This window comes from Passer domesticus, chromosome 29, assembly GCF_036417665.1.
Source record: "Passer domesticus isolate bPasDom1 chromosome 29, bPasDom1.hap1, whole genome shotgun sequence".
In the NCBI taxonomy this organism is placed as follows: Eukaryota; Metazoa; Chordata; class Aves; order Passeriformes; family Passeridae; genus Passer; species Passer domesticus.
The window spans coordinates 4,984,269-5,009,650 of NC_087502.1; the positions used below are offsets into that span (position 1 = coordinate 4,984,269).

The 25,382-nt window shown below is 49.6% G+C and overlaps 2 protein-coding genes across 2 annotated transcripts; both read right to left on the minus strand.

Moving 5' to 3' along the window:
* Positions 1-4,669: 4,669 nt before the first annotated feature.
* On the minus strand, positions 4,670-6,677 carry LOC135287318 (uncharacterized). The gene is made up of 6 exons (XM_064400660.1): positions 6,509-6,677; positions 6,220-6,375; positions 5,960-6,061; positions 5,334-5,592; positions 5,160-5,216; positions 4,670-4,869 (listed from the first exon to the last, which is right to left on the minus strand). The coding sequence occupies exons 1-6, from the start codon at positions 6,674-6,676 to the stop codon at positions 4,670-4,672; spliced, it is 942 nt and encodes a 313-aa protein (XP_064256730.1). The 5' UTR covers position 6,677.
* A 1,288-nt stretch (positions 6,678-7,965) lies between these two features.
* LOC135287319 (uncharacterized) lies at positions 7,966-10,262 on the minus strand. The gene is made up of 6 exons (XM_064400661.1): positions 9,723-10,262; positions 9,266-9,330; positions 9,022-9,171; positions 8,691-8,839; positions 8,188-8,370; positions 7,966-8,038 (listed from the first exon to the last, which is right to left on the minus strand). The coding sequence occupies exons 1-6, from the start codon at positions 9,829-9,831 to the stop codon at positions 7,966-7,968; spliced, it is 729 nt and encodes a 242-aa protein (XP_064256731.1). The 5' UTR covers positions 9,832-10,262.
* Positions 10,263-25,382: the final 15,120 nt, after the last annotated feature.

A 25,382-nucleotide genomic window follows, 5' to 3' on the forward strand; every position in this document is an offset into this window, starting at 1 on the left:
TTCCAGCCCTGCTGGCAGCCTTTGCCCACCACTCTGCCCAGAACTGGGGCTGGGGCAGCCAGCCTGACAAAAACACCTGTGCGTGGGGGTAGCAGAGAGGGGGGACCAGAACCAGTGTCCCAGCCAGTCTGGTGTGCAGGTGAGAAAGGGCTTGGACTGCTCCACTCACCTGGTTTGCTTTGGGTTCATAACGACTTTTGGGGCAATGCAGGTAGGGAGGATGAAGGCATGGTTTTTCCCCAGCACTGAGTGGGTATTTCCTTGTCATGGTTGGGCCTTGCCAGGGCTTCCGCTGCCCTCTTCTGACACCAGTGCTTCTTTTCCAACCCTGGGTCTGTACACCAGTCCCAGGTGCTGGTGAGAGGGCAGTGGTCACCCCGTGTGCCACTGGTGCAGCCCCTGCACGCCCAGGGATGCTGGGGCCAGGCTCTGGGAGCAGCAGCATCCCCCTGCTGAACTCCATCTGTATTCCATAGGAACATGGTCATACAGTCCCCCAGAATGGACCCAGTTGGGCTGGTACTATGGCGAGCCAGCTACCATCTGGTCCCTGGGCATCGTGCTGCACCAGATGGTCTGCGGGGAGCACCCTTTCAGGAGGGACCAGAACATCAGCTGGGACCATCAGCTCTCGCTGCCACAACGGCTCTCTCCAGGTGGATCCTCATCTCTGGGCACGGGGTGAATACCAGTGCTGGGAGACAGCAGCGGGCTCGTGAGCATCCTGCTGTGGCAGCTGCTGAGGAGGTGGCACGTGTCCTGCTCTCCTCCAAAACAGGGAATTGATGGGAAAGTTTAGGCCCAGCTCTGAGCACATCCAGCATGGCCTGGGCACGGGAATAGTGGGGCAAAGCCAACAGGAGCCTTCTCTAACTGACCAGCGGTTTCTGGTTTCTCTGCCCAGAGTGCCAAGGTCTGATCAGGCAGTGTTTATCCATCCTGGACGTGGAAAGGCCCTCATTAGAAGAGCTGTTCTGTGATCCTTGGATGCAGGATATTCATCTGCCCTGGAAGAAGGGAGAGAGCCACAGGCCCACTTTGATCCAGGGCCCTGGTAAGTTAGAGCTCCACACATGCCTTGGCAGTGAGAAGCAAAGGAACCCAGACTTTTTTGTCCTGCCTGTGTCACTCCACCAGGGTCATGGCATGGGAACACGCAGCCCTTGTGCTGGAGCTGAGCTGCTCTGCCCAGCACTGGTGGCTGCCATCCAAGCAGGTTTTGCTTGTCCTGCTTCCCTGACAGCTGGGGCCCTGGGCACAGCCCTGAGAGCCTGGTCTCACCCCAGGGAAGGAGAAGGAGCCCCTGGAGAAGCTGTACCAGGTGGGAATGCTGCTGCTGCTGGAGACAGCGAGGACGACATCAAGGATGACAACCTCTTCCTCCACCTGGCCACTGGCCAGCTGAAGATGATGGACTTCAATTGTGGCACCTTCTTCAAAGCCAGGCTCCACAGCGAACTTGCAGCTGAGTCCACACCCAGGGAAATGCTCCCAGATTTGGGCATTGCCCAGCCTGGCTGGGAACCAAAGGTTCCCCCTCGGCTGGGGTGGATGCAGCTGATCCTTCAGTCGGCTGCCCAGCTGCTTTTGGCAGGGCTGGGGGATGGGCTGGGTACGAAATGGGAGTGGGCTCCTGGCCCTGCCAACAGCCCCCAGCACCCACCGTGGCCTGGGCTGGGGTTGGAGCTGGGACAGCCAGCCCGACACAAACAAACCCCCATGGTGGGAGCAGAGGTGGGACTCCAGAACCTGTGCTGGGGCTGCTTTGCTGTGCAGGCAAGGAAGGGCTTGGGCTGCTCCACTGCCCTTGTTAGCTTTGGGATCACTGTTATTTTGGGGGGCAGTGCAGGGGGGAAGAGAGAAAGTGTGGGCTTCCCTCATCCATGGCTGGGTTTTTCCCTTGGCTGGTGGGTTCGGGGCTTCCTCAAGGACCTGACAGAGATACAATTTTTTACCTTTTTTTCTTGTTTCCCCTTTTAGTCTCTAATCTCTTTTCAATAATTTGTTGTTTGTTTTTCTAGATGAAGCATTCTAGGTGGGGTCCAGTCTGGATCAGGAAGTGCTTGGGAGCAGCTGTGGTGTGGATGGGCCATGCCCTTGGAGAAGGCTGAGGACATAGTTTGGGACCAGCTTTTCTTCCAGCCATGGATGGCGTGAGGTGGGTCCCTGTCTGCTTGGCAGGGTGGGATCAGAGCTTTTGGGAGACGGCAGCAAGCACAGGAGCATCCTGCTCTGGGCAGCTGCTGAGGGCTGGATGTGCCGTGGCTGGCTGCAGGCTGGGCACGTGTCCTGCCCTCCTGCTCTGCTCCCCGAGGCAGCACTGATGGGCAGCTCTGGGCACAGCTCTGGGCACAGCTCTGGGCACAGCTCTGGGCACAGCCAGCATGGCCTGGGCACTGCAGGCATTGGAACAAGGGGACAGGAGCCCTCAGCTGACGGGCAGTTTCTGGTTTCTCTCCTTGCAGCCGGGCTCTGCGGGTGCTGAGGCTGCTCTGGGCTCTGCCAGGACTCTGCTGGAGCTCAGCACCGGGCCAGGATCATCCAAAGAAGAAATGGTGTGACCTGCAGCACAGACTTGCTTGAGCATTTTGGCAACACAGCTCAAGTTTGCAGAGTATACATCTCCAAGGGAAAACATGACACCCCCTGTAGCCATGATATTTTAGTGAAAATTCCTCTGCTGGGATTTTTCCTGTCCTGAGGAGCTGAGAGCCTCAGGAAAGAAATGTAAACAATAACTATCTGCTGCTGTGGAAGGCCACAGGTGCATCTTTCATTGGTCCATGTGGATTGTTTTCAATCAGTGACCAATCACAGCCACCTGTGCCAAGGCTGTGAGCAGTCACAGGATTTTTGTTATTCATTCCAATTCTATTCTTGTCTTTGTAGCCTTCTGATCTTCTTCTCTCTGTTCTTTTAGTATAGTTTTAATGTAGTATTTTAATATAATATATAACATAATAAATCAGCCTTCTGATGAAAATGGAGTCAAGCCTCGTGTCTTCGCACAAGGGGCAGCCTAAACAACAACCCCCCAAAAAATAAACTTGTTCATACCTTCAGAAATGAAATCAATCTGGGATGACCCCAAATGACATTTTTCAGCTTGCTCAAGTTGTAGCTCAGCCCTTCTCTGAACAGTTCTCTCCCCCACCTGCCTTTTACTTCCCAACTGCTCCCTCTTTTCCCCCAGTGAGTTCCCAGCCCATGGCAGTCTCCATCACACTGTTGCCTTTCTTGGTGCCCCTCACCACGAGGAAGGCTGAGCCCCAGGCTTAGGGACTCATCCTGTCACTGGCTGAGGAGCAGCAATGTCTCAGAGGTCCTGTGGGATTTTAGTGTCATTCAGAGCCACTCTCCAGCCCTCAGCTCTCCTCACTACTGAGTTCCCACTCCCTTTTCCTTGTCCTTGCAGCAGGATGAGCTCTTTGAATCTCCTTGAGCCTCCCCACTCTTCCCAGCCCACACACCCACCTCAGTGAGGCTGAAGCTGAAGCTTCTCTGTCTCCTCTGGCACACCAGTCCAGTCCCCTGTGCGGGGAGCCCCAGCCCCAGAGCACAGCACACAGCAGTGCAGTCCGGGCTGGAGCAGCTGCCCTGCAGCCCTGGCTTGGCTGTTTGTGGCAGCTGAATGCTCCCTGTTTCAGCTGTCCCTGCAGGATGGCCCCAGGGCAGAGCCCAGCCGGGCTCCCACTGCAGCCCCTGGAGCTTGGGGCAGACAGTGCTCCCAGAGCTGAGGTTCACGGGGAGCACCCGGAGCTGTGCCTTGCACTCTGCTGCCGTGTGTCACAGCACAGGCTGGCTTGTACTGTGTGACTGTACCAGCCCCTGGTGTGACTGACAGGGCCTCGCCCACTCACATCTCTCCCAAGGCTGCAGCATTTCACTGGCCAGAACCTGAAGGGGCGTAGAGATCAGACCAATGACATTTTCCAGACTGGGTTTTTCAAAGGCCCTTTCTAAGGAAGGGCTGGAGAATAAACGCTGTTTGCCACATGGACATTGGGGTGAGTGGTCTCTTTGTCTCCAACCCACACCCCCGAGCCAATGTTACAGCCACCCAGTCCCTCACACATCCCCTCGTGCCTTCCCACTGCCTTGTCCTGTCAGGGCTTCTGCAGCCCCTCATCCCTTGGTGGCCCAGTCCCCTCAGGGTCTCCCCCAGCCCGGCCAAGCTGCTCAGCAGCAGCACTGCAGCACCACAGGAGCTCCAGAGGAGCCCCATCAAGAGGCACCTGGGAGCCCTCAGCAATCCAGCCAGCAACACACGGGCAGGAGGACACGGATGGCGGTTCCTGCCTGGGACAGGGCTTGTGGCCATCTCCAGGCACCGGTCTCACAGGGGTCCAGCACCTCCGGCCCCTGCCCATCCACTCTGTTGGCAGCACAGAGGCTTCAGCAGAACCACCAAAGGCCAAGGGGCTTCTGGCCACTTTCCCTGCAACACTGCACGCCTGGGCAGCTTGCTGAGCCCAAGCACCCTTTTCCCCCTCTTCCCCCATGCCCTGCAGACCCTGGGCAGCAAAAGAAAGATCCTGGGAGTCTGTCTATTACAACAGATCCTATATTCATATGCTACAGAAAAAAACAACAAGAAGAAAAGAACAATCTTAAAGAAACAGAAAACTCCCGCTGGCTTGGGTGGCCCCAGCAGACAGAGCCTCTGTGATCAGCTCTCTGCAGAGCTCCAGCAGCGCAGGCAGCCCAGCCCCGACAGACGAGGCCGTGTCCTCCATGCCCTGCGGAGCTGATCCTGCAGCCTCTGGAAGACAGAGTATCCCTCACTCTGCAGTGCCCGGAGGACATCCAATGTTTGACGTGCCGCGTCTGACACGGCACTGCTGATGTCCTCTGTCAGGTGTTCAAGGGCTGAAAGAGAGAGGAACAGAGCCATGGTCAGATCCCAGAGCTGAGGGGACCCAAGGAGAGCCCCCTGCCAGGGCCATCCCAGCCCGCTCTAGCCATGGCCAGGAGGGAGCAGGGACCAAGGGGCTCAGCCCGAAGCTGCTGGCCACGAATGCCCCAGGTGGCCCTGAAATCTCTGTGTGCTCTGCCCACGCCGGCCCTGGTCCGCACAGGGAGCAGAGCCCTCCGCAGCCAGGGCAGGGCTCGCAGCTGCCCCCGCCAGCCCCCGCTGCCAGCCCGCTGCCCTCACTCACCGCTGCAGATGAGCTGGAGCTCTTCCCTCTTCCCCCTCAGGTGCCGCCCGGCCATGCCTGGGAACACAGAACCTGTCACGGCGCCAGCGGCACAGCTCCCTGCCAGCGGCGCTGTTGGCGCTGTGGCCACACGCCCTGCTGGCCCGGCAGGGCTCAGCCCGGGCCACGCCGCACGCTGCCGCCCGAGGGCACGGCTGCCAGAGGCTGGCAGCAGCGCCGAGCCCAGGCGGGGCTCCGGGGCGCCGGGCCCGGACGGCGCTGCCGGGGCAGCGGGCGGGGCTGGGGCCGAGCTGCGGCGGGCCGGTGAGGGAGTCCGGGCTCGTGGCTCACCCGTGAACCTGATGGCCGCCGCTCGCAGGGACTCCTGTGGGTTCCGCAGGTACGGCAGGGCCCGGCGCAGGTGCTCGGCCGCTCGGCTCGTGTCCTCTGCCAGCTGCAGAGAGCGGCAGCAGGGAAGGCTCGGCGCGGGCTCAGCCCCTGTGGCGGGCGCTCCCTGCGCCCAGCCCTGGCCTCCCCTGCCCGCACAGCCCTGAGGCGCGGCCAGCAGCCGCTGGCGCCGGGCTCTGGAGGGGGCAGAGGGCCGGCTGCTGCCCGGGGAGCCGCGGGGCCGCCCCGGCCCGCAGCCCCGCCGCTCCACGGCTCCATCGGCCCCCAGCTCGGGCCCACAGGAGCCTGGAGAAGAGCCCGCACATCCTCGGGGTGCAGCAGCGGGCAGGGGCACAGCTGCCGGTGCCGCACACTGAGCACGGCGCTCAGGGGGCTTCTCCAGGCTGAGGCTGGGGCTTCCAGGCCGTCCTTACCAGGCACTCGGTGAACTTCCACAGCTTCTTGTTCTTCAGCTGTTTTTCAAGATCCCTCCTCTTCAGGAGCTCGGCCACACAAAGAAGCGTTTCCTGAGAAACCTGGAGAGCAGCAGAGACGCGGAGATGACCCCACAGCCCAGGGTGCAGGACCCGCGTCCCTGTGCCAAGGCCTGGAGGAGGCTGCAGCCCGGCAGGCGCCAGGGCAGGAGGCAGCCGAGCCCCCTGCCAGGGAACAGCAGCAGCCCATGAATCCTCACCTGTGCCACAAGCCGATTCTCATCATGGCAGTGGAAGAAGAGTGACAGCAGGCTCTGCCGCAGGGGTGTCTTCAGGGCCTTTTTTTCCTTTTTCCGTGGAAGCGTCACCAACGTTCTGAAGAGCAGTATGGAGAGCAGCTGCACCTGGTTATTGTCCTGGATGAAAGGAAGAGAAAAAGACCTCAGCATTGGCTGCAAGGGGCTCAGCTTGGCACAGGCCTGCAAATCCACAGAGCACAAAGTGTCCGGGCAGCACCCAGTGGCCGTGGCTGAGGGCAGCGAGCCTTACGTGGTCAAAGAGTGGCAGGAGCGCCTCAACCAGCTGCAGTGTGATGGGGCCGGCTATCAGCGTGTCATTGTCCAAGATTATAAAGCTGAGTAGCATGACCGTCATGCAAACTATTTCTCCATCTGTGTCCTGCAGGAGCTCCACAAGGCTTTCAGTCAGGCTCCACATTTTTTTGGTCTGTTCGGAACACAAGTTGGTGAAATGCCATCCTGCTGTGGCAGGGCCCAGAGGCCAAAGGCCTATCCTGAAGCACTTGGGCAGCTGAAGCGGGAGGCAGGAGAGCTGGGAGCAGCTGCCCCAGCACTCAAAGCGCAGCCAAGCCCAAAGGACTGCATTGCCCAGCTTAGCCCCTGCCCCCTTCTCACCATGGAGGGCTCGTCAGTGAACTCGAGAAGGGCCCTGAGTGCCAGGCGACGCCTTTCCCTGCACTCGCTCCGCAGGTGCCTTGACAAGATCTGCAGGACTCTCTTAGCACCGCGTTCACTCAAGTCCAGGAACTCGAGGACCTGAAAGGCACAGGGCAGTGACAGGGGAGCCGGCCAGCAGGAGCCAGAACCGCACAGGGCTGGGCCCAGGCAGCAGCACAGGCACGGGCACCGTCCCAGGCAGCTGCGGCTACGAGAGGGCAGAGAGCTGGGAGGCAGCGCTGGCCATCAGGCTCACCTCCGCAAGGAAGGCCAGGGCGGGCAGCTCCCAGCGTGGCTCCTGTGTGCTGAGCAGCCGGAGCAGGTAGCGAGCGATGCGGGAGCACAAGGAGATGGAGACACAGGACATCTCCCTGGCAGGAGAAAAAGTCACCAAGACTGTGGGCCATGGGGACAAAGCTCTGCCAGGACCGACTCACAGAGGTCTGGTCTTTCCCCAGCATCCTGCAAGGGACCCTGGGCTATTGGGGAGGTGGCTCCTTGTGGGCACCCTCCTCTCCCAGCCTTTTCCAGTCTGCTTGGCTGTCCCTCGGTGACAAGGCCCTCTGGCCCGCGACCATGGGGACTGTGTGGGGCACCCTGGGCACAGAGCACAAATGTCAGAGGCAGTGGGGAGAAGGGGTCTCACCTGGCCAGCAGAGCCACGGCATAGTGGTGGGTGTCAGCACACAGCAGCGTGTCCCAGCCACACGCTGGTGCTTCCATCGCCACCACCACATCCTCGTGCTGCATTCGGCAGAGCAGGGACTTCAGGGTCCGCACTGCAAACCTGCGTGCAGAGCAAAGCCCCGGTCACGCTGGGAGCACTGGCTCCTGCCCAGGGACGTGGCAGGGACAGGAGGAATGGGATGGAGCACCTGTTGGGGCTGGTGGCAAGGTCATATTGCTCTTGGCATCCCTTCCAGAAGGTATGGACCTCCTGTGGCATATCCAGAGTGGTGAAGAACACTTGGAAAAGCAGATGCACAAAGAGGCGGGGGAAATACACCGTCACCATGTGTGGGACACAGGGCACCTGGAGGATCTTCCACATCACCACAGTGGCCTGCAAAGGACAAAGCCCCCCGAGACAGCGCTCAGTGCCGAGGTGTCTGTGTGGCAAGGCCTGAGCAGGGGAGGGAGAGGCCCAAAGAGGTGCAGGGGGAGCAGGGGCCTGGTGCCCCTGAAGCTGCCCCGAGGCCAGGTTTCAGCCCAGTGCCTGAGGCAGGGAGATGCAGTGGGGGAAGGAGGATGGAGAGCTGCTGGAGAGGCGGCTTTGGGGCCAGCAAAGGCCAGTTGCAGAAACTCACAGCCAGGACCAAGACACCCGTTTTGTCCCCATCGGAGGTGCACATGCTGTGCTCGGGCCAGCTCCCCAGCACATCCAGGAGTATCAGCAGCGCAGGCTCCGCAGTCCTGGGCGAGCACATGATGCTCTTCCACATGGTCAGAGCAGCTCTGTGGGGTTAGAGCTCTGTCTCAGGGGGGTCTGGGACACAGCACTGTGGCCTGGGCAGCAGCGGGGACCTGAGCTGGCTGCCAGCTCTGCCCCTGCCCACTGCCACTGGCCAGCAGCTCCCAGCAGCCCAGCCCTGTGCGGACAGGCCCCTGAGGGGCCGTGAGGGAGCATGGCAGCAGGCTCGGGGACTGACGTGCCAGGGCTGGCAAAGGGAGCAGCCAGAGGGCCCTGGAGCTCTCTGTTGCTCAGACAGCTGGGACAGGCTGTACAGGCTGATGGGCTGGGGAGCCCTGAGTGCTCTGGGCAGGTGGGCCCATACCTGTCACAGGATGGGGCCACACGCAGGAGCGTCACCAGTACGTCAGCGGGCTGTGCTTCGGTGAGATCCAGCAGGGTCCTGTTCAGCCTGTGCTCAGCAAACTGATTGGCCGTGAGCCACTGGTGGATGTACCTGACCATGGCGGGCACCTGGAGAAGGCATGGGGAGACTTGGACAGCTGCCAGAGGGAGGAATGTCCCCAGCTTCCCCAGAAAAGTGCTTCCCTTCCCACCACACTGCCATGGCCTCAAAGGCTTCCAGTGACAAGTGGGTATTGCTTGGGAGGCCAAGCAATTCCTGGGAGGATCAACCCTGGCCACGGGCTGCTTACTTGCTTTGGATTGCAAAAGCCCTCCTCTACCAGCATATCCAGCAGGGCAGCACTGGTCTTGGTTTTAAAGATGTGCGAGTATGCTCTGAGCCCAGTGCCCACGGTGCTGGTCTCTTCCTCCCGAATTCTCTTGATTAATTTGCAAACCAGCTGTAGGAGAAGGGCAAGAAACCAGGGATGTTCCACAGAATGCTCCAGGCATGGTGACAGCAGGCCCAGCCCAGGTGGGGATGGCTGCAGGTACCTGCGCTGTTCTGTGGAAGAGGCCACGGCTGGATTGCTGCTCTTGTGTGCGCTCCACGGCTGCATCTGGCAAAGAGCGAGCGCAGCCAGAGCTGAGGGGCTGCGGGAGAGGCCGGAGAACACAGCCCAGCCCTGCACTGCCCAGGCAGGGACAGCCCCGGGATGCCCCAGGGGATGGAGCACGGCCGCTGCGGGGTGTCTGCCTGGCCCCTCTTCCGTCCTGTCCATAGGCATGGCCCAGGAGATGGGGTGGGATGGGATGGGATGGGATGGGATGGGATGGGATGGGATGGGATGGGATGGGATGGGATGGGATGTCATGGGATGCCATGGGATGCTATGGGATGCCATGCCACGGGATGGGATGAGTTGCAATGGGATGCACTGGGATGGGATGGGATGCTATGACACCAAGCTGGCTGCAGGCACCAACCCTGTATCCCAGCTCTTGCACTCACTCTCCTGCAGTGGCTTGAACAGCACCACCTCTTCCATCTCCTGTGCTGGGGCAGCTCCAGGGCCTTCTTCCTCTTCCTCCACCCAGGCCAGCTTGGGTCTCTGCTCCATGTCACTGACTGGATTTTTGGCTGCTTGCAGGAGAGATGCCTCGGAAAAGCTCCGAGTCAGCAAGCCCTGCAGTCGTGCCTGGAAGGCACCTTCAAGAGCGAAGCCTCAGGAGGGCTACAGGACAGCACGTCCTGCACTCTGCTCTGGAGGGCTCCTGCCACAAGGGCAGGAGAGTCCTGTCAAGGATGGTGGTCTGGCCTCGAGGGCACTGGCGGCAGGGATGGGAGATGCCTCCGGGGCACCAAGGCCCACGGTCTGCCCTCGAGGGCACCTGCAGGAGAGAAACCTCGGGAAGGCCACGGGTCAGCAAGTCCTGTGGTCTGGCCTCGAGGTCAGCTGCAGGAATAACACCTCGGAAAGGCTCCGGGTCAGACACGAACGAGTGTGCTGTGTGGGGCTCCTCACAGCACTGCTCCGTCTCGTCCTGTCCCGTTGTGTGCTCCGAGCACTCTGGAGTGTTCCTGTCACCACCAGCTCCTATGTCACCACGTGTCACAAAGGGCTCTAGGACACCCGTTCCATGGAGTGGTGACCATGGTACGCCGTGTCACAAAGGGCCCCTGCACACACTGCCCCTGCCCTGGAGCCACCCCCAGCCCACCCAAAGTGGCCCAGGTTAGGAGGAATCTCTGGCCCCGGGTGTCTGAGACAGCCTGAGAGGGTCTTTAGGAACGGCTCAAACCATCAGCAAATGCTGCCCTTCTCTGCAGGCTCAGGGCAGCAGAAGGAGCCCCCAGGGCTGCTGACACAGCCCCCCTGGGAAGGGCACGGGCCTTCCACAGAAGCTGGCATGGCCTCCTTGGGACACGTCCTGGCTGGTGGCCATCCTAAACCTGCGGGTGTGACACGGACAAGGAACATGTGGGCCAGGGCACGAACGCTGCCCTGAGCCCTGGGGCCCGGGCAGCGCTGTCATCAGCAGCTGTGGCAGAGTCCCTGCCCAAGCAGACCTGCCACCCCTCAGCCCTGGCAGCGCTGGTGCCCGTCTCCTGCCCCAGAGACCTGTGCCCCAGGGGGCTTCTGTGCCACAGGGAGCCAAAGCCCACGTGCACTGGGGGCTGTGCTCCTTCCTGCAGGGGCTGCTGGCAGGAGCACCTGGAGCAACTGCTGGCAACACTTGGTCTCTGTCAGAAGCTCTTACTCCGTGCTCAAATTATTTTCTCATTGAAGTCATTTCCTTCTGCAGGAAAACACCTTAACAGCAAAGGCACAGAAGAATGTGGCATTTAAGAATCCTCAGTTCAGGAAAGCTTCACTTCCCATTGCTCAATTCAAGTAGTTCCAAAAAGTCGCAAACTTCCCAAATCAATTGGGATGGCTTGAGAAGGTGAAGAGTTGGAATTCTGCTTCCCATCTCAAAGCAGTGACTCATTTGTCTTAATGTCATCCACTGAGAGTCATTTTACAGAACATAACACTACACAGAGGGAAAAAAAAAGGGCCATTCTTTGGTTTGCAAATGGTTTTCTATGAAGGGATGATAATATCCTAATTCTCTTAAGGAATAAAAACTCTCAAGAAATGAAAGTTTACTCAGTGTTACAAAAGCAGCCCAACCAAAAAAGTAGATGGCAAAAGGGCTAATCCTCCCCCTGGTACAGATATCTAAGTGGCCAGTAAAGTACAGCTCTGCCCTCTGGTTCCCTGCAGGAGAATCAGGACCATGAACAGGAAAAGTCACAGATATTCTTTCTGCCCTCCGTAACTAAAGCTGTGCCAAACCACAGATGCTGCCTTCAACCTGGCTTAGATTCCAGCCTAGACCTCTCACCTTCCAGACAATGCCTTCTCCAACACCCCCCCAACACCAACCCCCCCAGCCTCCCACACAGAAGCCCTCAGCACCTCGCCAGGACCCCGAGCTGTCCCTGTCCCTCCGCAGAGCTTTCCCACCCTCCAGCAGACGCCCTGGTTCCCTTCACGTGCCGTGGGATGGCCCTCAGGAGGGTCTGCTCCAAGGCCTTCCCTGGTGGCAGCTCAGGCTGCCAGGCTGTGGTTCCTGGATCACCCTTCCCACCGAGCCTTCCCATGCACGGCTGTTCCATTGGCACCTTTGCTCAGCTCGGACTTCTCCACTTAACCAGGACTGCTGGTCAAGGATCCAGAGCAGCCTGGCCAGCTCTTTCTCCAGCTCCCTCTTTACTCTCGGGGGAGCTAGAGCATTCCACAGGAAAGCAACTGGTGCCACAAGGAGCCTCAGGTACCTTTGGCAGTGAAACAAGGCCTTGGTTTGACCTAAGTAAGCACAAGCCATTCACATTAGTGAACAAGTGCTTAGCACAGACAGACCTGAGTACTTGCACCAGTTAGAATAAGAAAAACCTGGGGGCCTAATTGACAGGAGAGTGACTTGACAAAAAGCTTTAGACATAGTCTGCCAGAAGAGCTAAGGGCAAGTACAGAATCAGCCCTGTGCAGGGAAGCCATGAGGAAGATTTTGTGCTGCTTTAGGGCATCGAGACCACTCCTGGCCAGCACCTGGAAATCAGCTTCAAGTATAGGAAGGTGACACAGTGTATTTCTAACCCCCTGCCTATTGAATCACCTCAGCAGTGTAAAGATGGATGGTATTTTTGATACAATTCCTACACCAACCCACTGAAATTTATCCATGGTGATGAAGCATTTCAGTGGGGTGCAGACTCTGCCCTCCCGCCAGGTCAATAAAAGCATTTTTGGCAGGTAATGCATTTGTCTGCTGATTTCTCTGAGTGAGGGAGACCCCTCAGGACTGCTGTATCCTGAGGGAACACTGTTGGCCTTGACCTGTAGGCACCTGCACAAGCTTAAAATCAGCTGCCTCAGCTTCCAGGACATCTCTTGGCCAGCATCCTGATGTGGATGTAGGATTGCTGCGAGGCACTTCTGGGACACAGCAGGACAGGACCAGCTGTTTCGTGTCCACGTAGCACCCCCTGACACAGCCAGGGTCATCCCAAAACCAGACAAACGCTCACGTGTCAGCAGAGGGGAGCAAGGAGCACTGGGCTCCTCTCAGGGTATCTCAGCTGGCCTTGCTCCACAACACGCCCCCATTTTAAGGCCTGCTGATGCCCAGCTGCCAGAATTGCCTACCTTGTTCTCTCCAAGATGCACAGGGAGAGCCAATGAGCAGGACGCCTTGGGATGCAAACCTTCCAAGCCTTTTCTGAGGCCAGGGACACAGCAAGATCAGCCAAGACTCTCCACGCTGCCTGGCCCACCCAGCCCAGCTCTGTGCTGGCCCTGGGCCACAGCAGCTTCCAGCAAGCAAGAGGCAAATAAATGCATATTGCCAAGAGCTGAAACACAGCAGAAAGGTAAGATGAGAAAAGTATGTGTGTAAAGGCCTTTTAATTCACACCTCTCAAAGAGAGCTTTGGGGCTTATGGCTGGGCAGAGATGCTCCTGCTCACACCTCTGTCCAGAGGTGGGGAACACACCCTGCTGCAGGTGCTTGGGTTGGTCTCTGCAGGTCCAGGTGGATGCCAAACCTGCTCTTCACAGCCTTCTCCCTTGCCCTGCCCCTCTGCCACGTGCAATGGGCATCAAGGACTGAAAGGAGCACAGAGAGCCAAAGGGGGTCACTTGCACCTGCCTCACTGGGAGCTCCCTGGGAAGCACTTTCCTTGAGAAGCAAGCCCCTTTCCTCCAAAGGCATTTCCCCAAATGTGTAGCTTTCCTGGGGAGCACCAACACACTGTTAAAAAAAGCTGGCAAGGCTGAATGACTTCAGGTCCTTTCAGGACAGGCACTCCAGCTCTAGCTCGTATTCCCCCAAGTGTGTGTCCAGGTGGAGGTTCAGAGGTGCAGCCCCAGTCTCTCTACAAACACAAGCTGCCCGCTGCCTCTTCCCCTGCCTCAACTCCTGCCTGCACTCACAGCACCAAAACCAGGCTGTTCCCAGCCAGAGCCCAGAGTCCTGTCCCTGCAGGACGCTCCTGCCAGCACCTTCCAGGACTCTCCACTGTGCATGCAGCGCTTTTCATGCCCGCTGTCAACAGGCTCTGGAAGGCAGAGCACAACCTGGCTGGCTCTGCCACCAGCACACCCCAAACACAGGCAGAGGAAGAAGCAGCAGGGGTTGTTTTGTGACCATGCCCCAGAGAAACTGGAAGGGTGCCCTCCCTCTGCTCTCGCTTGGTTGGCTTTCTGACTGGGTCTGAGGCTGGGGCTGCCATTCCTTGGTTGTGGGGACCAGAACCACACCCAGGATCCCGGCACTGCCTGGCAGCGCTCCGGGCACTGGCACGGTCGCGTGTCCGAGTCTCGGGCACCGTGCTGCTGCTTCATTTGCTCTTAGGCACACCCAAAGCTCTCTCTTAAGCCTGGATGGTCTCTGGTTCTGCCCTCTTCCTGATCCTGTGCAGGGATGGAGCACTGCTGTGCTTTCAGGAAGCTGTTCTTGAAACCTTCCAGCATTCCAATCTCCTTTGCCCTCTGTGGATGCTTGTCAGGGCATCCCTCACAGCTGGCTTCAGAACATCCTCAGGTTGGCTATTCCAAAATCCAGGGGCTCCAGGGTGCTCAGCAAGATCTGTAACTCCACAGTGTTGTGGAACTGGACCTTCAGCACAGGGACCTTTCCAGCCTGATCTGCCCTCGTTCCTCTGTGTCTGTGCACAAACACGGCGTGGCAGAGAACGGCAGGAGGGGCCTGTGTGTCCCAGGGCTCTGGATTTGCATTGCTTCAGCTCCACAGAGATGCAGGTAAAGCAAAGAAGCCAAACTGCTTATTAATGGAAAGCGAAGCAAAGGGATGAGCTGGGAGGGAAGAAAGGGGATAGGCAGGGTCTGAGGACTGGAGGAGGGAGCTGTCAACAGGGAGGGAGAGGCAGGAGCTATGGGAGCTTCCCACAGGCTTAGCTGTGCCAGTCATCAGCTGTGCCTGGAACTCCATCTGGTCTCCTCTGGTCCCCAGGTGGTCTCATCTTCCAAGGGATCTGGAGGTCTTAAGGAAACACTGCTACTTCTGAGCCAGCAGATGAAAGTAGTTCTGCAGTTCTTCCCTCGAACATCACCTGAACAAATATGCTGATGTGGGATGGGCTGTCGTTCTCACTCAGGGCTTGAAGGGCTGGAAGAGAGAGGAATAGAGCCACAGTCAGAACCTGGACCTGCAGGAATCCAAGGGCACCTTCCTTCCAGGGCCATCCCATCCAGCTCTTGCCATGGCCACAAGATAGGAGGGGGCAAGGGGATCAGCTGCAAGGTGCTGGCCGTGAATCCCCCTGCCCACGTCCCTGAAATCTCTGTGTGCTCTGCCCACGCCACCCCTTGTCCACAGAAGGAGCGAAGCCCACTGCAGCTGGGGCGGGGATTGCAGCTCCATACAGGAGCTCAACACAGGCTAACCATAACTAAGGCCACTGTGGCTGTTATCCAGTTTGCTTTATGGCTAAATAAGGTGAGGGATTAATGGATCTTTAACTTTCGCTGCAAGGCAGGCACATGGATTCAGAGCTATCACACTAACTGTATGTTTTGGGGGTTACTTTAATAATGGTACTTACTGTGAGGAAATGACACGGGGGGAAATTTTCTCCCAAACCTTCAGCCATCTCTTTGGGTCTGCCCCAGCAGTTTTCAAAGTGTTAGATCCACTCTAAATACTAATGATGTCATACAGTGGTTGGTGCTGCTGATAGGCCTGTTACATTTAGCATTCAGAGATAAGGGAAGATTAACCTGGACAGCTGTCGGGGTCCCCTCGGGGTGACCTGGATGTCTTGGGCCCTGGCAGAAGGACAAAAACACCCGGGGATTCGATCCTGGCCCCTGGGAGAAATTACCAACGCTGCATGAAGAGTCACAGGTCACAAAAGTCTACGTGGCACAGTGGTAGCAAGCACGGGGTGAAGGGAAAAATTTGGAACCGTGTACAGAGCGGGGCTGGGCTGGGCTGGGGGTCCCTGTGGGGTGGGGGGTCCCTGTGGGGTCCCTATAGGGGCAGGGGGTCCCTGTGGGGTCAAGGGTTCTTCTGTGGGGTGGGGGGTCCCTGTGGGGTTTGGGTGCCCCTATAAGGGACCCCAAATTCTTCCAAAATGTCCCCCCAAAAAATTCTCCCCCAAATTATTTCAAGATTTTCCCAAATTCCCCCCCGAAATTTGCCCCACATTCTTTCAAATTCCCCACAAAATCCCCCCCCCAAATCCATCACAAATTCCCCACAAAATCCGTCACAAATCCCCCCAAAATCCATCACAAATTCCCCCAAAATCCATGACAAATCCCCCCAAAATCCCCCCAAAATCCATCAAAAATTCCCCTTTTATTCTTCACAAATTCCCCCCAAATCCATCACAAATTCCCCCAAATTCTCCCCCAAATCCCCCCAAAATCCATCAAAAATTCCCCCAAAATCCATCACAAATTCCCCACAAATTCTTCACAAATCCCCCCAAAATCCATCAAAAATTCCGCCCCAAATCCATCACAAATCCCCCCAAAATCCATCAAAAATTTCCCCCAAAATCCATCATAAATTTCCCCCAAATCCATCAAAAAATCCCCCAAAATTCTTCACAAATTCCCCCAAAATCCCCCCAAAAATCCATCACAAATTCCCCCCAAATTCTTCACAAATTCCCCCAAAATTCTTCCAAATTCTCCTCCAATTCCCCCAAATTCCTTGCAAATCCCCCCAAATTTCTGCAAATTCTCCCCAATTCCCCCAAAATTCTTTTAGAATTCCCAAAATTCTTTCCAATTCCCCGTGGGTTTTTAAATTCTCCCAAATTCTCTGAAATTCTTCCAAAACTCCACAAATTTTCCTCAAATTCTTCCCAAAATGGTCCAAAATTCTTCCTGAATTCCCCCAAATTCCCCCAATTTCCCCTGAATTCTCCCCAAATTCACCAAAAATGCCCCAAAATTTCTCCCAAATTTCCACAAAATTCCCCAATTTTTCCCAAATTCCCCTAAAAATTCTTCAAAATTCTCCCCCAATTCCCCCCAAATTTATCCCATAATTCTCCCCAAATTATTTCAAAATTTATCCCAAATTCCCCCAATTTCCTTAAAATTCGCCAAAATTCCCCCAAATTCTCCCACTCCCACCCCTCCCCCACTCCTAAATGCCCGCTATTAATGAATATTAATAAAGAAAATATAATTAAAAATAACCTTAAGGCATTATTGGTATTATTATTAATTTCATTTTTATTGGCCATTAATTTTATAATTTTTAAAAAATATTTTTATTTTTATTATCATTTTATATTTTAATAGTTTTTATAATTGCAATTGTTTAATGTGTTTAAAAATATATTAATTAGTTTTTAATTTCCAGTTATTACTATTATTATTATTATTATTATTATCATCATCATCCTCATCATCATCATAATTTTAATATTTTTAAAATTTTTTTAATTTTTTTTTAATCCTTTTGGGATTTGCTGGAATTCCTCCCTTCCCAGCGGATTTCAACTGAATTCCTGCAGATTCAGGAAAATCTGGAATTTTTTTTTTATTTTCTGCATTTTAATGACCTCAGCTGTTTCATTCCCCAGAAATCGGGGATAAATCCATGAAAAATCGGAGAAAATTGGGAAAAAAGATGAAAATTGAGAGCAAATTGGGATAAATCCACAAAAAAAAAAAAAAAAAAAAAAAAAAAAAAAAAGCGCTAAATCCATGAAAAATCAGAGAAAATTGACATAAATGTGGGAAAAATTGAATAAAATTAGGGTCAAAATCAGAGAAAATTGGGAAAAATTTTAAAAAAGGAGAAAATGGGAAAAAAATATGAAAATCAGAGAAAATTGGATAAATTCCTGAAAAAGGAGAGAAAGTTGGGATAAATCCATGAAAAATCAGAGAAAATTGAGATAAATGTGGGAAAAATTGAATAAAATTAGGGTCAAAATCAGAGAAAATTGGGAAAAATTTTAAAAAAGGAGAAAATGGGAAAAAAAATATGAAAATCAGAGAAAATTGGATAAATTCCTGAAAAAGGAGAGAAAGTTGGGATAAATCCATGAAAAATCAAGGAAAATTGGGATAAATGTGGGAAAAATTGAATAAAATTAGGGTCAAAATCAGAGAAAATTGGGAAAAATTTTAAAAAAGGAGAAAATGGGAAAAAAATATGAAAATCAGAGAAAATTGGATAAATTCCTGAAAAAGGAGAGAAAGTTGGGATAAATCCATGAAAAATCAAGGAAAATTGGGATAAATGTGGGAAAAATTTAATAAAATTAGGGTCAAAATCAGAGAAAATTGGGAAAAATTTTAAAAAAGGAGAAAATGGGAAAAAAAATATGAAAATCAGAGAAAATTGGATAAATTCCTGAAAAAGGAGAGAAAGTTGGGATAAATCCATGAAAAATCAAGGAAAATTGGGATAAATGTGGGAAAAATGTAATAAAATTAGGGTCAAAATCAGAGAAAATTGGAAAAAAAAACGGAGAAAATTGGAATAAAAATGTGAAAATCAGAGAAAATTGAGATAAATGTGGGAAAATGTAATAAAATTAGGATCAAAATCAGAGAAAATTTGGATAAATAAGAAAAAGAGAAAATTGGAATAAAAATGTGAAAATCAGAGAAAATTGGGAAAAAAGATGAAAATTGAAAGCAAATTGGGATAAATCCACAAAAAAACCCCAGAAAATTGGGATAAATCCGCGAAAAATCAGTGAAAATTGGGATAAATATGGGAAAAATTGAATAAAATTAGGGTCAAAATCAGAGAAAATTGGAATAAAAATGTGAAAATCAGAGAAAATTGGATAAATTCCTGAAAAAGGAGAGAAAATTGGGTTGAATCCACGAAAAATCTGGGAAAATTGGGATAAGCCCAGAAAAAAACAGAGAAATTTGGGATAAAAATGTGGGGGAAAAGCACAAAAATTGGGGAAATAAATAAAAAATCAGAGAAAATTGGGGAAAATGCAGGGGAAAATTATGAAAAATCTGAGAAAATTGGAACAAATTCATTAAAAATCAGAGAAAAAAGGGGAAAATTCCTGAAAAATCGGAGAAAAGTGGGATAAAAATGGGGGGGAAATGAGAGAAAATTGGGATAAATTCATAAAGAAATTATAAAAAATTAGGATAAATCAATAAAAACCAGACAAAATTGGGATAAATTTATGGGAAATCAGAGAAAATTAGGATAAATAAATTTTAAAAATCAGAGAAAATTGGGAGAAATTCAGATAACATTGTAAAAAATTGGGATAAATGTGGGAAAAATCAGAGAAAAGTGATATAAATTTAAAAAATATTAAAAAATGGGAAAAATCCCTGAAAATTGGAGAAAATTGGGATAAAATGTGGGAAAATGACAAAGATGGGTATAAATAACTTAAAAATCAGAGATAATTGGGAGAAATCCCGGAAAAATCCCAGAAAATTTGGATAAAAATGTGTGAAAATTGAGGAAAATTGAGATAAATGTGGAAAAAAATCAGAGAAATTTGGTGGAAAAAAGTGAAAAATAACAGAAAATTGGGAAAAATCCCCGAAAAACTGGGTAAATTTGGGGGGAAAATCACAAGAATTGGGATAAATAAATAAAAAGTCACAGAATTGGGATAAATTTGGGGGGGAAATGAGAGAAAATTGGGATAAATTAGTGAAAATTTGGAAAAATCCAGAAAAGAATCAGACAATTGGGGTAAATCCAGGGAAAAATGACAGAAAATTGGGATAAATAAATTTTAAAATCAGAGAAAATTAGGATAAGGTGGTGAAAAATTGGAGAAAATTGGGTTAAATATATTAATAATAAGAGAAATTTGGTATAAATGTGGAAAAATAAAATTTTCATAAATTGATTAAAAATCAGAGACAATTGGGAAAAATTTATGGAAAAGCAGAGAAAATTGGGATAAAAATGTGGGTAATGACAAAACAGGAAAAATGTGAAAAATCCAGGAAAAAAAAATCTAGGAAAAAAAAAAATCCAGGAAAAATCCCAAAAAATGGAATAAAAATGTGAAAAATCTGAGAAAATTGGAAAAAAAACTATGAAAAATCAGGAAAAAAATGGCATTAATGTGGGGGAAATCAGTGAAAATTGTGACAAATCCTCGGAAAATGATTGAAAATTGGGATAAATTCTATTTTAAAGTCACCCAAATGGGGTAAATCAATGGGAAATGGCAGAAAATCGGGATCAAAGCCATAAAAGGACATTAAAGCCATATAAGGTCATAAAGCCATAAAAGGGCATTGAAGCCATATAAGGTCATAAAGCCATAAAAGGACATTAAACCCATATAAGGTCATAAAGCCATAAAAGGGCATTAAAGCCATATAAGGTCATAAATTAATTAAAAAGTCACAAATCCGTTGGAATTTCCCCTCTGGGGCGGGGCCGGGGCCGGGCAAAGGCCGGAGCGTTCCGGAGAGTTCCGGGAGCGCGGAGCAGAGAGGGAAGGAGCCATGGGCAGGTGGGGAATGGAACCGAACCAAAATCAAAATTAATGAAACAAAAATAGAAATTAACATCGTAAAATATTTAAAATTTATAATTTAAAAATGAAAGTTTAAATTAAAAATGATGAAATTTTTTAAAAAATTGAAATTAAAATTTTAAATTAAAATTAAAATTTAAAAAATTAAAATTAAAAATTAAAAACTAAATTAAAGTAAAAATAAAATTAAATTAAAATCGAAAGAGAAATAAAAATTTAAACCTATTTTAAATTTATAATTTTAAAAAATTGAAATCAAAATTAATGAAACACAAATAGAAATTAACATTGTAAAATATTAAAATGTATAATTTAAAAATGAAAGTTTAAATTAAAAATGATGAAATTTTTAAAAAATTGAAATTAAAATTTTAAATTAAAATTAAAATTTAAGAAATTAAAATTAAAAATTAAAAATTAAAAACTAAATTAAAGTAAAAATAAAATAAAATCAAAATCGAAATAGAAATAAAAATTTAAACATATTTTAAATTTATAATTTTTAAAAAATTGAAATAAAAATTAAGATTAAATTAAAAATTAAAATAAGAATTAAAATTCTATTGATTCGATTACTCTTAAATGATTGTAATATTTTTATTATTGTTATATTTTCTATATTTACAAATATTCATATTTTTATTATTATAATAATTTATATTATAAAATCTATTAATAAATTATATTTATTATTATTAAATTGAATTATTATTTTGGTTTTTATATTTACAAATATTATATTTACTATAATAATTTATAATAATAAAATTAAATTATTATTATTACTGAATTATATAAATTATTTTATAATTAAATTATATTTTTATCATATTGTATTTATTTACAAATATTTATATATAATTATAATGATATATTATATTAAAATTACATTATTATTATTATATTATATTATATTATTGTTATATTGTCTATATTTACAAATATTCATATCATTATTATTATAATTATTTATAACAAGAAAATTAAATTATTATTATACTAAATTATATAAATTATATTATGTTTAAATTATATTTTAATTATATTATTTTTATCTATTTCCAAATATTTATATCTTTATTATGGAAATAATAGTATGTAATATTAAAATTTATTATTATTCTTCAATTAATTCATGGATTATACCCAAATCCTGGGATTTTCACCCCAAATTCCCGGGTTTTCCCTTTTTTTTGCCACAATTCTCAGATTTTTGCCCCAATTCCCCCTTTTTTCCCCCAAAATCCCAATTTTTTCCCCATTTTTAACCCCAAATCCCGTTTCTTTGTCCCCATTCCGAATTTTTCCCCAAATTCCTGCTTTTCCCCCCCAAAATCCCAATTTCTTAACCCCAAATCCCACTTTTTCCCTCAAATTTCCGTGGTTTTTGCCCCAAATCCCGTGTCTTTTCCCCAAATCCAACATTTTCCCCTTTTTTTGCCCCAAATATCGTTTTTTCTCCCCAAATTCCCATTTTTTCCCCCCCAAATTTTGGAGTTTTCCCCCCCAAATTCCCGGGTGGTTTCCCCTCTAAATCCCGTAGTTTTTCCCACCAAAACCTGGTATTTTCCCCGAAATTCCTGTTTCTTTTCCTCAATCCCTTTTTTTTGGCCAAAATCCTGGTTTTCTGCCCAAATCCGGCTTTTTTACCCCAAATTCCTGCTTTTTTTCCCTAAATCCCATGGTTTTGCCCCCAAATCCCCGGGTTTTTGCCCCAAATCCCATTTTTTCCCTTTTTTCTCCCCAAATTCCCGCTTTTCCCCCTCAAATATCGGATTTTTTGCCCCAAATCCCGATGTTTTTCCCCAATTCCTGGTGGTTTTTCACCCAGTTTCCCATTTTCTCCCCCAAATCCCGGGGTTTTCCCCTCCAAATTCCCAGTTTTTCTGCCCAAATTCCCGTGTTTTTTTCCCCCCAAATCCTGTTTTTTTGCCCAGATTCCCAGGTTTTCCCCTGCCAAATCCTGGTGCTTTTTTGCCCGAAATTCCGGGGGTTTTTTTGCCCAAATTCCCATTTTCTTGCCCCAAATTTCTGCTTTTTTGGTCCCCATTCCCACCTTTTCGCCCCCAAATTCCCACTTTTTTTACCCAATTCCCTGGGTTTTAGCCCCAAATCCCACTTTTTATCCCCCAAATTCTGGGGTTTTTTCCCCCAAATCTCTTTGGTTTTTGCCCTGAATTCTGAGGTTTTTGCCCCAAATTCCCGTTTTCTCCCCAAATCACGATTTTTTGCCCCAAAACCCTGGTTTTCCCCCAATTCCCTTTTTTTTTTTTTGCCTGAAATCCTACTTTTTTGCCCCAAATTCCCTGGGCTTTTGCCCCAAGTTCACAGCTTTTTCACCTCAAATTCCCGCTTTTTTGCCCCAAATCCCAGGTTCTTTCCCCCTTTTTTTTTGCCTCAAATCCCCAGGTTTTTTAATCCAATTCCCAGGATTTTACCCCCAAATCTTGGGGGAGATTTTGCCCCAAATTCCCAGTTTTTGCCCCCAAATTCCCGGAGTTTTTTCCCCCAAATCCCCTTTTTCCTTTTTTTTTTTTTGTCCCAAATTCCCCATTTTTTGCCCCAAATATCAGTTTTTCTCCCCAAATTCCCACGCTTTTTTCCCAAATCCGGGGGTTTTGCCCCAAATATCTTTTTCTTCATCCCGTTGGTTTTTGTCCCCAAATTCCTGGGTGGTTTTGTCCCAAATTCCCGGTATTTCCCCCCCAAATTCCCGTTGTTCTTTGCCCTATATCCCGGTATTTTTACCCAAATCCCCATGTATTTCCCCCAAATGCCGGTTGTTTTTTCCCCCCGAATTCCCGCTTTTTGCCCCAAATTCACATTTTTTGCTCCAAATCCTGGTGGGTTTTGCCCCAAATCCTGGGGTTTTATTTGCCAAATAAAACCGTGGTTTTGCCCAAATTCCCGTTTTTTTTGCCCCAAATTCCCGTGTTTTTGCCCAAATTCCCGTGTTTTTGCCCCAAATCCCAGTGGGTTTTGCCCAAATTTCCTTGTTTTGCCCAAATTCCCACTTTTTGCCCCAAATTCCCATTTTTTTGCCCCAAATCCTGGTGTTTTCCCCAAATTCCCTATTTTTGCCACAAATTCCTGCCTTTTCCCCTCAAATTCCCATGTTTTTGCCCCAAATTCCCATTTTTTGCTCCAAATCCCGGTGGGTTTTGCCCCAAATCTCGGTGTTTTCCCCCCCAAATTCCCGTTTTTCCTCCAAATTCCCAGTTTTTCTCCCAAATTCCCATTTTTTGCCCCAAATCCCATTGGTTTTTGCTTCAAATTCCCGGCGGTTTTTCCCCCAAATTCCCATTTTTTTATCCAAATCCCAACAGTTTTTGCCCCAAATCTCCATGTTTTCCCCCAAATTCCCGGGTTTTTGCCCCAAATTCCTGGTTTTTGCCCCAAATTCCCGCCTTTTTGCCCCAAATTCACGGGTTTTTCCTCCAAATCCAGGTGGTATTTGCCCCAAATTCCCATTTTTTGCCCCAAATTCCCGTTTTTTTCCCCCACATTCCCACCTTTTTCCCCCAAATTCCCATTTGTTGCCCTAAATCCTGTTGTTTTCCCCCAAATTCCCTGTTTTTGCCACAAATTCCTGCCTTTTTGCCCCAAAATTCCCATTTTTGGCCCAAATTCCTGGTGGTTTTGCCCAAATTCCCTGGTTTTTGCCCCAAATTCCCGGCAGTTTTTACCCCCAAATTCCTGGTGTTTTCCCCCAAATCCCAGTGGTTTTTTCTCCAAATTGCCAGTGGTTTTGCCCAAAATCCCCGTTTTTTGCCCCCAAATTCACATTTTTTGCTCCAAATTCCGGTGGTTTTTGCCCCAAATCCCGGGGTTTTATTTGCCCCCAAATTCCCTGGTTTTGCACCAAATTCCCGTTTTTTGCTCCAAATTCCAGCGGTTTTTGCCACCAAATCCCGGCAGTTTTTGCCCTAAATCCCGGTGTTTCCCCCCAAATTCCCAGTGGTTTTTGTCCAAATTCCCGTTTTCTGCCCCCAAACTCCCGGCGGTTTTTTCCCCAAACCCTATCGTTTTTTGCCCAAATCCCCGTGTTTTTGCCCCAATCCCCATCGGTTTTTGCCCAATTTCCCTGTTTTTCCCAATTTCCCCTGTTTTTGCCCCAGGGTGCTGAGCGGCCCGCGAGGGGGCGCTCTCGGCGCTGTTCCTGGTGGGCGTGGCCGCGGCCGCGGCGCTGCTGGGCATGCTGGGAACGCGCGAGCCGCCGGCGCCGGAAACGCGTCAGTGGGGGCGGGGCCGGGGGGCGGGGCCAGGGGGAAATGGGGGAAAAAAGGGGGAAAATGGGCAAAAAATGGGGCAAAAAATGGGGATTTGGGGGGAAAATGGGGATTTGGGGGGAAAAAAAATGGGGATTTTGGGGGAGAAAATTGGGGGATTTTGGGGGGAAAATGGGGATTTTGAGGCAAAAAATTGTGATTTTGGGGGAAATTTGGGCGGAAAAATGGGGATTTTGGGCAAAAATTTGGGATTTGGTGGTGAAAAATGGGTTTTTTTGGGGAAAATGGGGATGTTGCAGGAAAATGGGACTTTGGGGCAAAAAAAATGGGGATTTGGGGGGGGAAATGGGATTTTGGGGGGAAAATTGGATTTTGGGGGAAAAAAATGGGAATTTGGGGGGGAAAATGGGGATTTTAGAGGAAAAAACGGAGTTTTGGGCAAAAATTTGGGATTTTGGGGTGAGAAATGGGGATTTGGGGTGGCAAAAAATGGAGATCTTAGAGGAAAAAAATGGGGATTTTGGGGGGAAATTGAAATTTTGGGTAAAAAATGGGGATTTTGGGCAAAACTTTGGGATTTGAGGGGAAAAAGGAGATTTTGGGGAGAAAAATGGGGCTTTTGGGGAAAACAATTGGGGATTTTGGGGCAAAAAGGGGATTTTTGGGGGGAAAAATGGGGATTTTTGGGCAAAAATTAGGGATTTTGAGCAGAAAAATTGGGATTTTGGGGGGGAAATGGGGATTTGGGGGAAAAAATGAGGATTTTTTGGGGGAAATAGGGATTTTGGGGCAAAAAATGGGGATTTTGAGCAGAAAAATTGGGATTTTGGGGGGGAAATGGGGATTTGGGGGAAAAAATGAGGATTTTTTGGGGGAAATAGGGATTTTGGGGCAAAAAATGGGGATTTTGGGCAGA